We start from the raw sequence: 17,685 nt of genomic DNA, 5'->3' as shown, positions 1-17,685 counted from the left end.
CAAGCTCTAAATCGCTTTAAATTTATATGAAAAGTTGTGAATAAATCTAATCGTGACAGGTATATACAAATCACTATTTGTTTGAACATAAAAGTATCCTTAAACAAAGGCAAATGGGAATACAATTTATATATTGATAAATAACCAGTGAATATTTACAAAATATTGTATTTCAAAGTCAGCAAATATTTAATAACAAAAAACCAAGAGTATTTAACTATATTTTTTTTCCCATATACAACATGTCGGAAAAAAAATGTATTTATATTGGTTTGGGAAATACGCAAACTTATAATATATAAAATTGTACAATAGAAAAATACAGAATTATAGATTCAAATAGTTATGTATCGACCAAGGTCATGTAATACTAAACTAATAAATATGCCACTGTGTAAAAGTAATAAGAAACAGCTGACAGAACTTTCTTCTGATATCAAAATGTATACACATAGCAGAATGAACTCAAATTATGAACGTGTTGCACAGTGTAACCAGTGTATACAAAGTGCGAATCCAGATAGTTGATTTTCACTGTCATATGCGAGTATTATTATTGTAAAATAAAGGATGATGGGAAAATTGTGTTTGTTTACGTTCTGAGAAAACAAAATAAAAGATTAAAATATATTGTTCAACACAATTTCATCAGAATATGATTTGATGAATTAAATATTGATGATATTTACAATTAATACATCCAGACTTATCGAACATGCTTAACCATCGTACAGTTGACGTTGTTCGTTTTAACGATACTGAACAAACAGAGAGAAGCCGATATACAATATCAAAAATATTTTGAGTCACGATCGAGTTATGTACACAGTTTGTATGCAAAAATATATTATACACGTTGTATGCATATTAAGTAAAACAAGAAGTCTAGATATGAGGACGCATGAAAGAACATAAAATGGCACTTACAAACTTTTGGTGCATCCAAACCGTTTTTTTTTTGGGGGGGGGGGGGACTAGATTGAAATGCAACACCGAAATATATTACTTGTTCAAAAGATGAAATGAACATACAATGTACTTTTGTATCTTTGACAAATAACGAAATTGTGGTTTCAACTCATTCAGGCAAATATGACCTTAGGTAGATTTGGTGAATGTGTCTTATGAAAGTAAATCCAGAAAAGACCGTCGAATGTATTCAACTTATAAAGTGTTGTTTCACTTTTTATTTTTTTATTTATTTATTTTTATTTTTTTTTTGCGCCAAGGTCTGCCAAGTGAATGTCATGTAACTGTTAATTCAAAAGCAATAATTTGTTTAATTTCTAAGCTATAAATAGATCAGGAAATTTCATTTCGAGATAAAAGATAAAAGAGATAAAAAAGAACAAAAAATATCGACTGTATTTGATAGGGTGCTTCAATATAAAAAATATGAAAATTGATGGCCGAAAAATCAATAATAGAGGAAATGGTCTAAACATAAAAAAAATACAAAAAATTAACATGCCACACTAAAAGTCAAACAAGAATGTATCTAGACGATTTCGTTTGATATGCTGCAAACGAGACACATCAAATAAACATTTACAATGAAAAGACAAGGTCAAAGACCTGAGTTAGCTGAGATAAGAAAGTTATGGTTTGTAAAATGAAAGATACTGAAATTTCACCATAAAAATATGAAACATTATCCAATGTGTCCTCAAATTTAGGCCCTCTTTTTAAATATTAATACAGATATTTAAAACAAATAAGGCTAAAACACAAACTGTTGAAGGATATGATAACGCAAAATTGAACCCTCAATCTAGAATGTTACACAAATTTGACTAGGAGATATGTAATTGTTTACACCTTTGTCCGTAGGTCTTTAACGGATAATTGTGCTATTAGCAATCAACACCACATCTCCTTATTATTTATAGGTACCACAATTAGCAGAATACAAAATATGTGCACAAATTTGAGACATGTATAGAACATTTTAGAAAGGCTCTGGATTAGAAAAATAAATAAGATGAATTCACTGCGTATAATAGGAAACTTCCTTCGAAAGTTCTTGATGAATATTCAGTAATAATCATGATTGATATTGAAAATCTCAAATGTTAAATCCTTTTATAGCCGACCATACGGTATGGGTCTTTTTCATTGTCGTAGGCCGTACGATTACTTATAATTGCTTACACCCACTTCATTTGAACTTTGGTGGATAGTTCTCTCATTGGCAATCATACCACATCTTCCTATTTTTATACAATACCTTATACACCTATTAATTAGATACACTACATTCAATTGATATAAGAAGATGTGGTATGAGTGCCAATGAGACAACTCTCCATCCAAGTCAAAATTTATAAAAGTAAACCATTATAGGTCAAAGTACGGTCCCCAACACGGAGCCTTGGCTAACACCGAACAGCAAGCTATAAAGGGCCCCAAAAATTACTAGTGTAAAACTATTCAAACGGGAAAACCAACGGTCTAATCTATATAAAAAAACGAGAAACGAGAAACACTTATGAACCACATCAACAAACGACAACTACTGAACATCAGATAAGCATATTTGAAGACTCTGGTATGAAAATATAGGAGGTGCTTACTATATAATTATTTGTATGAATGTAGATCTGAATAACAATGAAGTATTTTTGAGAAGTGATATAGTGTTTGTACAGAAAATGTAACCATGCACCACTGTCACTTGTGGAGAGTTGTCTCATTGGCAATCATACCTGACATCTTCTTTTTTATATTTTGAGAGAAAAAAAAAACTGTTTTGATATTTTAAGTCTTTCAAATTTGATTTATTTTTCAAACCCCGTTTATTATTCATAGAATATTATCCAATAGAAAATATAACTTTGCTGTTATGATTGTTTTAAGAATCAAGGGATATAAGATTTAATGCATAGTACATGTATTTTAAAAGAAACTTACTTGCAGTAACTACGGCAACAATGGCATAAACACGGTTGTCATAGTTAGACGTAAATGGATATGTACTATCAACCGACACGCTTGTACTTATATAGTATGTATTATCTGGTCTCGCTCCTCCACTATATGGTATTATATCAGTTCCCGTTGTATACCTGTATGAAAAAACAACATGTGTTGTAAATTTCAATGAGAAAGAAACCTAAAGTAACAGTAAAGTCATAGAATTGATAGGGACGTAGTAAGTAGTTATAATGTTAAACCGCAGTAAGTAGCTAGTTTGGAATTTTTAGTGACATGCTATATGTCATTAACTGCATGCCCTCTTTTGATTTTTCAAATGCGATCTGATTTTTAGAATTTTCGTTAATCTCGTCTGAATGTCAAAAGTTTTTAAGTTAAAAGAATGATGTGTATACTTTTTTAAAGACCAAATGATAAAAGAGGGACGAAAGATACCAGAGGGACAGTCAAACTCATAGATCGAAAACAAACTGACAACGTCATGGCCAAAAATAAAAAGACAAACAGACAAATAATAGTACAGATGACACAACATAGAAAACTAAAGACTAAGCAACACGATAAAGTACCATGTAGACAATTTTCAAGGTTTTGATGATGAGAGATTTTACAAGTTGGTTGCCGGCCATCAAAACATCACAGGAATTATTTCTTATCTTATAGTTTCTATACATACTTCATGTTTAAGAATGTAATGTTTCTTTTTGTCATTTTATTTGGATGTAAAAGCGTTGACCGAAGCACTTTTTGTATGAAGCGTGGAAGCATTTTATTTTGAAATAAAATATAATTTTGGAATGGTTCTCCATTGTTTTCAATCAATCAAAAGTTGTGAATTCTTATGAAACATAAATGCAATGTTATTATTTCTAATTAATTCGCAAGAAATGTTGCTATCAAATATAGTCATCACCGAAAGTCACTCACAAATATGACGTTTTTAAACCTTCGTTTAATTGTAGAAACATACAAATCTGCAAAAAACATACTCTATAGATCTCGAAATTTTGGATGAGCATAGTGGACTGTATGCATCAGTCCAGTCTCGCATTTAAATCGTTGTTCTAATCTTTTTTTTTTTTTGTAATTTGTAATATGACAAAATGTGTCTTATATGCAGCTTGCCTATTTCGTAAAATATGAAGCCTCTTCAGTAAGTGACTAATTAACGAAACGGATTTTATATTACATTGATTTGGTTGATGTTTTTATTTAGAAAAAAACATAGTTCCATTTTAGACGCGCACCATGATACGATCGGACCATACCATTATGACTCCTATATTTTCTGCGGTTCAAACCTAATGTTAGCGAATTGTCTGAACAGTACAAAATTTACCACAGTCAATTAGTCTTAAGTTTTCTGAAAGACTGAATATGGCTTAATAATTCATTGTTCAGACTTTTCGAACATGTATTGCGTAACAAACAATTCACTTTGATGTACCACTTACCATCCAATGTAATCATTATTATTTATTTGGATTCGATGCTCTTCAGCGACTTCATAGTGGATTTCTTGGTTTACGGCTTCAACTAAATAGATATAAAAGATGCTATATTATTACAAGAAGCATATTGTCATGAACTAAACATCTTCTGACATCAGACTCGGACTTCTCTTGAACTGAATTTTAATGTGCGTATACTGTCCCAAGTCAGGAGCCTCTAGCCTTTGTTAGTTTTGTATTATTTTTAATTTTAGTTTCTTGTGTACAATTTGAAGTTTAGTATGGCGTTCATTATCACTGAACTAGTATATATATTTGTTTAGGGGCCAGCTGAAGGACGCCTTCGGGTGCGGGAATTTCTAGCTGCATTGAGAACCTGTTGGTGACCTTCTGCTGTTGTCTCTTTGACACATTCCCCATTTCCATTCTCAATTTTATAAATATAAAGATAACTTTAAATTTATATCTTGGAAAACATGGCAATCGACAAAACAGTCATGAAATTGTATACCATACTACCTACAGCCATGGTATGGTTAAAAGGGCGTTATAAGGTGGAGAGTTCATTTCAAACATAATGAATATTCTGATAGCTTTAAAAGTTCCTAATTTTCAATTTTTGAATCTGTACATTTTGTAACTAAGCACAATTTCCGAAAGTTTTGTTAAAATCAATGTTATTCCTAAAAAGAATTAGTTATGACAAAATTACCTGGGACTACAAAAGTGTTTTCGCCAACTAGTGTAAAGTTTGTATTAAACCAAGTTCTCCAAACTTGGAGTTTGATTGTTCCAGATCTTGAAGCATAAAACTTCCACGTTTTGATCATACCACAGCAACTGAATTCAACAGCAGCGTCAGTCATGACGTAGGCAGTGTCTACAATAGAACATCATCTACAATGTTTTGGGTGAAAAACAATCACATTGACGTCCTTATTTTAATAATTTTGATGTATCATACGTTAACTCTGAACAGTGCGTGCTTTATGAAAGGGTTGCTAGTTACATGTAGGAAGGTCTGGATGGGGTACTCCGAGTCTGTATTCTTTAATCTGTTATGTAATTTTTCTCTGTTCTTTATAGAATTTTGCACCCAATAATTCTCCATTCTTTTTTATTTATTTTTTTTAATTTTTTTTTCTATTCTTATTATTCTTGGGCCATTTTCCATAGTATTGGCCCAATATTCTCTAATCTGTAAACCCAATCGAGACCCTCGAGTATCTTCAATAGTGATGTATTAAATATATTAAAATCATATTACTTGAATTGGAATCTATATTTCCACTATACGTTGACGGAGGATCAGCCATTCCAATTGTAGAATCACCACATACTGTAAAAGATATATTGTCATAACTATAAATTCTTACCTAAGAAATTAATGCCTTTTTTATAATTTGTTTGGGGTGCAAAAGCGTTGACCGTATCACATTTTGTATTTTCGCGCTTCATAAACCAAGAAATCAACAGTTATATCAAGCTTTTCAATTGTTGTTTGATGCATTATTTTAACAATGTGTAATCATAGCGGGTGTATTTCATACATGTAATGAAATTATGTGTATTTGTTAACGTGATAAATTGTTTTCTGATTCCGAATTTTCAAACGGGGGAATGTATTTTACAAGCTGACTAACTGAAATTGGTACAATTATATATCATCGTATCTCCGTGTTAAGTCCATAAAATCCAGCAAATTGGCGAGACGTTGCTAAGATGGTGTTTACTAAGCTTGACTACTAATTTGCATGATCAGTATATTGACACAAACATGCACATACATGTACATACGCTCCCTCCCCTTTTGTTTGGCAAACAAATATGTTTTTCATCATTTATATGATTTTTTAGCATACACTCGTCTAAAAAATAATCTCGCTTCGCTCTGTGTTTAATCCTTTTTTATGGAACTATCCTTTCAAAAATACTGGATTCCGCCCCTGTTTGTTATGTAGTTTTTTGTAGACCGGTGTTCGTCTTTCTGTCGTTTTTCGTTCTTTGCCATGATTTTGTGGGTATTTCTTTGACTTTTGATTTTGGATTCTGCCTTTGGTATCTTCCCTCTCTGTTTAATAACCCATTGCATGATCCAATACCTTTCAAATCAGCTGGGTTTGTAATTCGGAGAGGATATGATGATAATACTTATAACAAATGCCTATTTTCCGTTTAAAATTATCCTGTTAAAATATGAAGATGGCAATATTGTCCTTTTCTGATCGGATATTACGATCTGTTCTTACTGACAGTTTTAAAAAGTATGCACTGCTTCAATTTGGTTTTAATAAAGATCCCGTGTCTACGCTTTTCTTACAAGGATCTCGTTCTACTTTATGTTTTTTGGTTTTTTTTTTGGGGGGGGGGGGGGGTCCAGTGATATAAACCGGGTTACATTTTCATTGTAGCGTAAATAAAAAGATGCGTCTTACCTGCTGTCAATACTGTTACAACTTGAGTAAACAAGCACAAGTAAATCAATAGAATCATTAGGAATGTTTACTTCTCTCTTATAAAATGTCCAATCATATGAACAAAAATGTACATTTTTTAGGATTTTACTCACTAAAATAAACTTGTGAAATAGCCTTTAAGTAATACAGAAATAATTGTTTCAGCCATGCAGTGAATATTTTGAAAGAAAGTACGATATGCTACGTGTACGACTTTGATTTTTTAAATGTTTCTTTCAGCATTGATTGACAGGCTTGCATTTCTTTGACCTTTTACCGCATAGATTAAATTGAATAGCTCTTTTAACGGACTATTAATTATTCGTTCGGTGCAATATTTCTTTATCTTAAATCATTTCTATAATTGAATATCTATACGCTGATTATATATTCACGGGTCATTTTAGATTTTGGACTTTTTCTGTTAATATTGTTACAGATTTAAACAATTTATTCATTATTATTAAATTTAATTCAATTCAATTCAAATCTTTATTGTCATTACACCACATATTTATAGCATGTAACGCAACATAACAAAATAAAAATAAACAAAATCAACAAGATCATTAATAAACACAATAAAAGTGAATATTTTAAGAGTCCCCTGTCCTCAGTTCTAAAGACTGTTTTAAAAAGGATCCGAGCTTATTTACCTGAATGTGTGATCTTTGGATGAGTATATACCCACTATATGTAATTTTATCTACTTATATCATTTAGATCTGTAAAGTGCATATTCTCATATATCAAAAAAATAAAATAGACTTTTCTATTAGTGCTGTTACAATCACAATATAAAACGAAATGCATTTCATCTTTATTTTTTTTTACAGTTTTTGCATAATCTTTCTTTTCTTGGCATTTTAAGATATCTTCCGTATTCTAAATTTTGTTTATCAGTTTTCTAAATTCTATTTTGAAAAAGTTAAATATTTTTTTTCTGTATTATATAGTTTTACATGTTTATAAATAGTGAGTTTGCTGTTAACCTTTAATCTTATATTTTATCATTTATCAACAAATATGTTTGCTGTATACATGTCAAAATTTAATATTGTCTTACTTTGACCGTGAGTTTGATTTTAATTGTTTCTTTATTATTCGTTTTTCCTCGGATAGAATTTTCTAATACTTTGTCAAAATAGATTTTACCATGCTTATTTAAATCATATAATAAAAAGTATGGGTCACTGTGTTATTTTTCAAGCTACGAGTCGTGCAAAATTGCCCAATTTGCATGGATTATTCATGAAAAGAACACTTTTTTTGGTGAACAAAAAAAATCTATGAGATAAAATTTTGAAATATAATATGAGAAAAAAGGGTTGATAAAATGCTTCACGAAAAACAAACAGAAAAAATGGTGTCACAGACCTTGTCTTATTGCTGGTAAAAATGAAAATTTCTTTAACATTCATTATTCCTATTTGAGTTACCTCTCCTTGGATGCATATGGTTAAGTTGTAAAATATTCTAAATATTGCAATAAATCACTTGTTTTTCTTTATTTTTGAAATAGACAAACTTGCACACTTATTGTCAAGCTGTCTCACAATTTGCAGATTTAAGCAAAGAACTTTAATATATATAGCCGACCGTGCGAGACCCTCATGGATAGTCAAGGTCGTTAAAAAAAACTCGTCGTCACCCATTGTGTGCTAGCTGCTATTATACAATCCAGATGATGGTAATAGTTAATCTAACTTAAATTATTTTAATACATTGTCATTGTGAACCAGGATTTATAAAACATTAATTTACTGTAATGTTATAGTAAGCTTGTTGTTTAAGTTTATTTCTCTTGCATTTTCTATTGGTTGGTTAGTTGTTAGTTTGTTTTATATTTACTTTTTAACTTTTAATGTTTTCTTTTCAATTTTTTTTATAGATTTTTTGTTATCCTTTTATTTTTTAGTTCTAACATTGCGATTCGTTAAAATGCTCTCCTCATTACTTTCATTCCATTTTGTGCATTGCACATACTAGATTTAAAGCCTGCACACACATACACTTTGTTACTTTGATATGCTTTTCCCCAAGTCATGCAAACACAAAATGACATTGGACTACGGCTGACAGAAAAAGAATAGATTATAATGTTTTTTATCCATGATCACAGAAATTCTGACCAGCAGGATAGACTACTATTGAGTCACTGTCATTTATTTGATAAGAAATAAACAGGCAACAGTAGTTTCAACTGTAAACAGGACCTGCCTACCCTTCTGAAGCACCTGAGATTACCACCAGTTTATGATAGGGTTAAGCCTGTCTTTTACCGGTGTTCAAATCTTATAAATCGATATAGAAAAAAACTAGATGCGGGGTTATATATATCAACGAGAAAGCAACTCAACGACACAAATTATTAGAAAGAGATCTTACAATATGAATATAAATATCGTTCATAATTTAATCAAATAATTTTTAAAGAGTTTGTAGGATTTTATGACTTACATGTCTGTACAGGGTATAAATACAAGCGTAGCACTTAAAAAGATATAGGTTAAAAAAAAGTAAAGCTAAACAAAGTATGGGTACAAACTTAGCGCTTAACGAGGTGTAGGTACACATGTAGCGCTTCCCGAGGTATAGGTACAAACGTAGCGCTTAAAAATGTATAGGTACAAATGTAGCGCTTAACAATGTATATTAAGTACACGTGTAGCGCTTAACAAGGTATAGGTACAAATGTAGCGCTTAACAAAGTAACTATAGGTACAACTGTAGCGCTTTACAAGGTGTCTGTAGGTACAAATGTAGCGCTTGACAAGGTATAGGTACAAATGTAGCAATCTACAAGATTTAAGTACACACGAAGCGCTTAACAAGGTATAGGTACAAATTTAGCGCTTAACAAGGTATAGGTACAAATTTAGCGCTTAACAAGGTATAGGTACAAATGTAGCGCTTAAAAAGGTATGGGCACAAGTGTACCGCTTAAAATCATATAATCCCTAACTACATACATATTAAATTAAATTTGTACCTGTTTTGAAGCAAAAGTCATACATTTAGACTTGTGTGTGTAAATGCTTTTGTTTTAATCCATATTTATTTTTATTGTTTCGATTTTTTTAATGCTAGATAGATTTTCGGTTGTTTTATATTCACACATAAATATATAGAACAGTCTAATGGATATGATTTGAACATTCATCTTAGAGTTTTCTTCCGTAATTTGTTAGTTTTTACTCTTAGGGGCCAAATAAGTAAGATATTGTCTCAAAAACATCTGCTAATTTAAGTTTTTTATTGCTATAGTAATTCTTATTTATAGATGCTTTCACCCCTTACTCCGCTTTTGATAACGGTTGTAAGTGTTTGGTGATTTTTTTTTTCATTCAACAACCAAACGCTATATAAATGATTAAATCGAAATAAATGTTGTTCAAACTTATTATACTCTAATTCATTAACATATTATGAAGATAAGTTTACTGTTTCTATTCAGAGATTTTTTTTTTTTTTTTGTATGTCTGCATGCATAATAACTTATACATAAAAGGAAATGTTGAGTACACTTCTATTAAACAGCAATCGAACGACTTAGTATAAGAGCTCCAGTGCTGTAACTTTGAAGCGTTCACAAAAATGTTTAACATGCTTAACCCCGCCAAATTCTGTATGTGCCTGTCCAAATTCAGGAGCCTGCAATTCAGTGGTTGTCATTGGTTCATGTCTATCATGTTTGTTTTTCGTAAATTGTTTTGTTATTAATTAGGCCTTTGGTTATCTCAATTGAATTGTTTCATATTTTTCATGTCGGTGCTTTTTGTAGCCGACTATACGGTATTGGTTTTTCTCGTTGTTGAAGGGCGTACGGTTGCCTATAAATGCTTATATCCACCTCATTTGAACTTTTGTGGATAGTTGTCTCATTGGTAATCATACCATATCTCATTATTTTTTATACGGTTCTAAACTGATCTTATACTTGATTTTAAACATTTGTAAAGGCCACATGTCCTTCAGTTAAAAGTCACTGAACGCTTAGCAATCAAAAAGCAATCAATCTTTTAAAATTAAACCATTGTCGTGACGTCAGCCTATTCATTTACCGTGGATTCTTTTTTTAGCACATACTTACAACTTCTCGTCCAATCAAATTGCTTATATTTGCCTTCTAATTTTCATAGTACATACTTTTCCTGTGTACTAAGTAACTACGCATGAATGACCACAAGGGTAAGATTTCATTGTATCGTAATCAAGATATTTAAAACAAAAATTGCCACTGGCTATTTTGAAATAAAATGCTGTGTTCCAAATTAAATTAAATAGTTTGTAATTAGTTTTCACATTGATTTTTAAATATCCTGCTATTAAAATCTTTGGATCTAAAAAATGTTTTTGACAATTGCAAATTTTATCATTTAAATAAAGGGTAATACATATGGTTCTTTATACCTTGATTAGAGTACAACGATATCTTAAAATTATGATAATGTATCATCCATGCAATTACTTTGTACACAGAAAAGTATGTACTATGAAACCTTGTGAAGGAAAATTAAAGCAACTTGGTGATAATTTTTTTAACTTTCTTAAGGAAAGTGATCTATTTCGTCATGAATTGATTGATTTATTGATTATTGGTTGCTTAATGTCCAGTGGCAAATATTTCATGCATGTTCAGGACGATGTTATGAATTGAAAAACTGTGATTATGTCTGAAGATAATGTGCCACCTATATATATATATATATATATATATAAAATTATATTCTGATAAATCTTTTAGTTTTACTTTGAACTGATAAAAAAAAAAAAAACCTATAATCTCTGATCTATTTGTAGTTGCTTTTTAATGCCTATCTGCTACACTATATCTTTGGGGACAAACTATCTATATGTTTCAAATTTATTATAGCTTTAGTTTTTCTGTGAAATTAAAAAATGTTTTCAAAACATGTAAAGCTTCCACTGCAATTTAATTATTGCCTGCTTTTGGTCAATTTATTTTGTCATCTTACCTTGTAAGAAGAACATGTATAGTAAAACACCGCTTTATATCAGTATACATACTTACACCAGCAGCTACCATCTTTTCATTCTGGAGTGAAGGGCCTTTTGAAATCACATATTTTACAATGATACTAGTGAGTAGATTTACAAAATTCGTTAATGAGCTCCGTTTTACAAACACCTGTGATACAAGTAGTCAGCCAAAATAAACTATCAATAGACCATTTAAAAGATTACTCAAGTTGTAAATATGTGCTAAATTGGATAGTCTATGGAAAGGTATATACTATGAAATTAAGAGCTCGGGGCAAGCCCCTCGCTCTAAATTTCATAGTATATACCTTTCCATAGACTAACCTAGACCTAGAATCAACGCTTCCTAGATCTGTCGCTGAAATGGACTCACCAAATTAAATATAATTGTTTCCTTTTGTGTGCCTAATGTCATTAAGTTTTAATTGGCTAATTTATTGATTTCTGTTCACTAATGGAATTAATTTAAAAACTTACCTTTAATTTTTGTAATTTTTATATGCCTTCATTGGGAATCGAACCCCTCCTTGAAATCTGTTATGTGTGACTGACATCAACACATCGACGAAACATCTCGGCTACCAATGGGTTTTCATTTGGATGTCTATTTTATATATATAAATGAGCACGTGATACACATCGGTACAAGGGACAGACAGGGCTTGTACCTTTATATATACATAATAAGCAATCGTATACTATAAGTTGGTAGCCGCGAGGTTTGGCATGGTTAAGATCAATGCGTTAAAGAGTCAAGTTAAAGGTAGAGACTTGTCGGCTCAGGTTCGAATCCCTGTATTCTCTTTGTTGTCCCTATTCTTTAGTTTTTCCGTTCATTTTATTTTGTATGTTAATGTTGATATTTGTGTAGCAATAACGTGTTTTCCCGTTTATCTTTGGAGTATTATTGGCCATATCACATATTTGAAATGAAAATGATAACTTTCAATTTGTCCATTTTTGTTTTATAAATATAGTATGATTTCATCTGTTTTACTACATAATTTTCCAAATGTTTATTCGCAAATCCCTATGCAAGTAAATCTTGGTGTGTCTAGAATTAGGCTTCTTGCTAGAAATTTCGGTAAAATACTTATTATATATAAATGTACTTAGAAATAAGTTCGAATATGTCTTATTTGGTAAATTACGGATAATATTCAGATGCTTGATAATTAAAGACAGACGTGTTATGTTATATTTGTATTTCTCTAACCAATTAATTGTGAACTTAGATTTATGAATGCATCGTTGAACATAATAATGTGGTTATTTAAACTCACTTACAATACCTTCTAATTAACAAAAGTCTTTAATTTTGAAAAGACATCAACACAATAGTTTAAGTTATAGATACAATGGATAAGCGTTGATTCATGAAAAACAAACCATTCGCCCTCCGGGCTCATGGTTTCTTTTTCAAGAATCAACGCTTATTCATTGTATCTATACTACTGAGACGCCAGGCCGGGAGCCTGAAATTGTCCTGATAAAATCAGTTTTTCACAGTTTGTTTTATAATGATGTACCATTTACCTGTGTAATTTTTAACGTCCATGCATTATCAGACATTTCATGATATTCTGAATTTCAGAGCGAAAAACAATATATTATAAGAGTTAAAGCAGTGAGTAGAATCTTTTGAGTCAGACGGCCGGGATGAAACGCGCTTAATTAGAATTGCCATTGATATCGGTAAACGTTGGTATACTGAATGGGATCAGGAACAGTGCCTTTAAACGGCCCACATACAAACCTTTTTAGCAGTTACTGCAAGGTTCTTAATTATACAGAGAACGTGACACTCTTCATTCAAGAGGGGAGACATATACGTCACCATTCCGACCAGACGTGGCTACGCATTTATACATCCCGCAGAGCCAAATAGACACCCCTTTTCAGAAATGGATTACTCGCCCCACAGCCAATAAAATGTTATTGAATTTCTTATCCATTTCATAATTTAACATGAAATAAAGTTGAAATGCTAAAAGACTCCCCTTTGAATTATTGAATAATTGCAATTTGCATTTATCGTTATATCAAGAACTAGGTGTACACAGAGACTTATAAAACATATGTATTATATGTCTTTGTTGTAAATAAGATACACCCAATATGACAAAAACTCTCTAATACATTTAACCTAATCAACTCTCTGAGGTAAAACAATATACATTAAAACACTCATGTTCACCTAGCTACGGTGATATGAGAATCTAGTGTTTTTGCAGAACAGAGAATAATGAAGTGCTAAAATATAAAGAATAGAGAATAATGGGCGATATTTATGAAGAATAAAATGACTTAAAAAATAGATGAATACAGAATTGAAGGACCCTACTTCTAGAACGGTTATATCGACACCTTATGAACACACTCTTAAACGGTTATCTCGACACCTTTAGAACATGTTCTCACAAAGAAGCGGTTAAACCATAGAACAATCTCAGGAACTGGTCTCTAGACTTCTTTAGAACATTTTCTAAGAAAGAAGCGGTTCAACCATAGAACGGCTCTAGAACGAGTCTCTAGACATCTTAGGAACATTTTCTCAGAATGAAGCGGTTCAACCATAGAACAGGCTCTAGAACGGGTCTCTAGACAATTGTAGATCATTTTCTCAAAAAAAGCAGTTCAACCATAGAACAGGCTCTACAAAGGGTTTCTAGTCATCTTTAGATCATTTTCTCAGAAAGAGGCGGTCCAATCATAAAACAGGCTCTAACAGGTGTCTAGACATCTTTAGAAAATCTTCTGAGAAAGATGCGGTTTAAACCATAGAACATGCTCTAGAACAGTTCTCTAGACAATTGTTGATCATTTTCCCAAGAAGAAGCGGTTCAATCATAGAACAGCCTCTAGAACGAGTCTCTAGACATCTTTGAATTTTTCTCAGAAAGAAGCGGGTCAATCATAGAACAGGCTCTAGAACGGGTTTCTAGACATCTTTAGAAAATTATCTGCCAGACGCGGTTAAACCTTAGGGTAGTTTTGAAAACTCTACTCTAGAACATATTCTAATTACCTCTAATAATTTACTTGTCAAATTAGATTTTCTACATACAAAGCAGCCTCTGAACTAATTAATTAGTAAAGTTATTTCTTTATAGACGATACATTCGTATTAAGGACTGTCTCTTATCCTTTTTGTTGTTGTTTTTTTTTGTTGTGGTGTATTTTGTCTTTCTTCGACCAATAAGATAATGTTCTATACAAAACAACTAATTTATAAAAATACCTCGTGCAGTAGGTCGACAACTTTTGTTTTCATGTACACATGTTTTAAAATTTGTTTCATTCTCCGAAAAAAATACGGTCAACTCTTCTTTTAAAATGGGATCGTAGTAACATAAAGCGAAAATGTATCTTGATTATTGGTGGACTTTAGTCTATGCATTGAAATTTGTAAAATATTGTTAAAATCAGACACGTATACTTGTAATGTTTGAGAGTTGAAAATATTATATACAAGTGTTATACTTTTATACTTCGTTTGTTCCCGTTAAAAAAAAAGATCACCAATGAATATAATAATTGAATTTGAATCGCTGTTTTACAGCTGAAAATAAATTCAGGATCAACCCAGCACTTTCGCTAAGTCAGAAAAATGTAATGCATTGTCAAAAAGTACCGAGTATGTAGCGGCATCATTTTAGTTTAAATTTAAACAACATCATAGTCAAATTAACTAAATTAGATTGGACTACAGCCTATGGAAGCCCTCTTTGCCCAAGAAGTTACATATGTTATATTCAAGACGACACATACACTGCTATAGTTAAATCCATATTATCATAAGCATTATCATATTGTTTCCTTACTTATGCCTATTTTGTAATCTCTATTTATGCGTAAAGAAAGGAACACAACAGTAAAACGTAAGAGAAAATGCAAAACATCTATCCATCTTGTGTTTCTGAGAATGAAATTTAAGCTAAGTTAAGTTATTAAATATAATGTAAATCAACCATCCTTCGACGGGATTCGAACCGTTGATCCCATACAATTGCATTGATTTCTGCTTTGTGAGCAAAAGCCTTATTCCCAATGCTACCCAAGAGAACAGAGGCACGTTAAGACACTTAAAATATAAATGGAAAAAATAATTAAAAAAAATGAGAATAATTGAGCAAAATTTAAAAAAAGGGGAGGTGGTTAAGCAATAAAAGGTGGGTTTTTGTATAACTTACAGATTACAGCTTAATCATATGAGGAAAGGTAACGGTTTTTTATAGATTACAAGTCAGCTACCAATAGTTATGCACACTTTCTAGAATTTCGTTATTTTTCGATTTGTACCTTTTTGCATGGATTGGCTCATATGCAAATCACAACATAGAAGACAAAAGACTGAGCAAGACGAACCACACCAAAAAACCCGGTGGTAATTTCATGTGCTCTGGCAGGGTAAGCAGATCCTACTCCACGTTGGCACCCGTCGTGTTGCTCAATTCAGTACAAATCCGGTGATAAATCTAATTCGGTAGGTCACAGTCGGGAAAAGGAGGACGGTATTGCGGTAACGACGATTGGAACATATCCGTCTTCATCTGTGAAACTGATATTCAATAACCCCGTGCGGGATTCGAACTCACAACCTCAGTGTTGACTGGGAAGTGGTACAGTAGTTCGACTACTTAGACCTAGACTACTGGGGCACCGAGGCCCCTGCTTCTGTATGGAGCCAGCCTCATATGAATAAATGAACAAGTCGACAAGAAGAGGAACACAATTGGTTCCAATGAAAATGCTGATTGTTTGTTGGAAACCGCATTCTCCAAACGCTACAAATATTTTTTTCAATCAAGAAATCAAGCATCTTGACGTGATAATGTCAGTTTGTGGGAATTTTTTGTTTTAATTAGAGTGATTTTTTACAAAGTACGATATACCCCTCCCTAAGACAAGATACTTCGTATCTATGTTTGCAATTCTTTTTAATGAAACAAAACTCCTAAGTCAGGAGCCTGTTATTCAGTGGTTGTCGTTTGTTGATGTGGTTCATAAGTGTTTCTCGTTTCTCGTTTTTTATATAAATTAGACCGTTGGTGTTCCTGTTTGAATTGTTTTACACTAGTCATGTTGGGGTCCTTTATAGCTAGCTGTTCGGTGTGAGCCAAGACTCCGTGCTGAAAGCCATACTTTGACCTATAACTTTTTACTTTTTACACATTATGACTTGGATAGAGAGTTGTCTCATTGGCACTCATACCACATCTTCTTATTTCTATGACCAACTCTTTCAATTTGTCTTTTAGTTTGGATTGGGCTAAACTTATGTTATGTGTAGAAAGGTCAAATGTGTTTATACTATTGCAAGATGAAAGAGTCTTAGATTGTATTATACTCTAACAGATCTGTTGATTTTTTTAGTAACCACATCTGATTTACTCCGCCCCTAGAGAAAGTAGTTTCACAATAACTTTGAAATACTGTTTGTCTGTTTGTCTGTTGGTCTTTTTTTGCCAAGGCATTGTCAGTTTATTTTCGACTTATGAGATTGAATGAGCCTCTGGTATTTTTTCGCCTCTCTTTTTTAAAGACCGGCTTTGATTGCTGATCAAATCCAAATCGTTGTTAATAATTTAGAAAGAGGTTTCGTTGAGCACTTGGAAAACCCAGCAATACAACGTTGTGTGTGAGGACACTTAGGGAGCTACCATTTGATTTTTATGGGGGGGCTAGGATGAAAAATTTTGTCCTGCATTTTTTTTTTATTGGTAATCTCTGTCCTGCCTTTTTATTTTTCACTATATTCGGTCCTGCCTTTTTTTATTATTTTATCCTGACTTTTTTACAAAAATTGTCATCCTGCCTTTTTTTTTTTGCTAAGTTGC

At 31.9% G+C, this 17,685-nt stretch overlaps 1 protein-coding gene across 2 annotated transcripts in view; it reads right to left on the bottom strand.

Moving 5' to 3' along the window:
- The window catches only part of LOC127723462 (cadherin EGF LAG seven-pass G-type receptor 1-like), a 31,835-nt gene extending 24,822 nt beyond the window's left edge, over positions 1-7,013 (bottom strand). The window contains exons 1-5 of one of the 2 annotated variants that reach the window (XM_052230110.1): positions 6,821-7,013; positions 5,653-5,724; positions 5,098-5,265; positions 4,389-4,470; positions 2,911-3,065 (exon numbers count right to left, since the gene is read on the bottom strand). In XM_052230110.1, coding sequence (XP_052086070.1) covers positions 2,911-3,065; positions 4,389-4,470; positions 5,098-5,265; positions 5,653-5,724; positions 6,821-6,878 — 535 coding nt within the window. In that variant the 5' untranslated portion in view covers positions 6,879-7,013. The remainder of the gene's footprint in view (positions 1-2,910; positions 3,066-4,388; positions 4,471-5,097; positions 5,266-5,652; positions 5,725-6,820) is intronic. The other variant, XM_052230109.1, reaches the window with a different exon arrangement.
- Between the last annotated feature and the right edge of the window lie 10,672 nt (positions 7,014-17,685).

Source organism: Mytilus californianus, unplaced genomic scaffold (genome assembly GCF_021869535.1).
Source record: "Mytilus californianus isolate M0D057914Y unplaced genomic scaffold, xbMytCali1.0.p SCAF_13, whole genome shotgun sequence".
Lineage (NCBI taxonomy): Eukaryota > Metazoa > Mollusca > Bivalvia > Mytilida > Mytilidae > Mytilus > Mytilus californianus.
The sequence above is the reverse complement of the archived record's forward strand: the minus strand, read 5'-3'. Positions and strand labels throughout refer to the sequence as shown.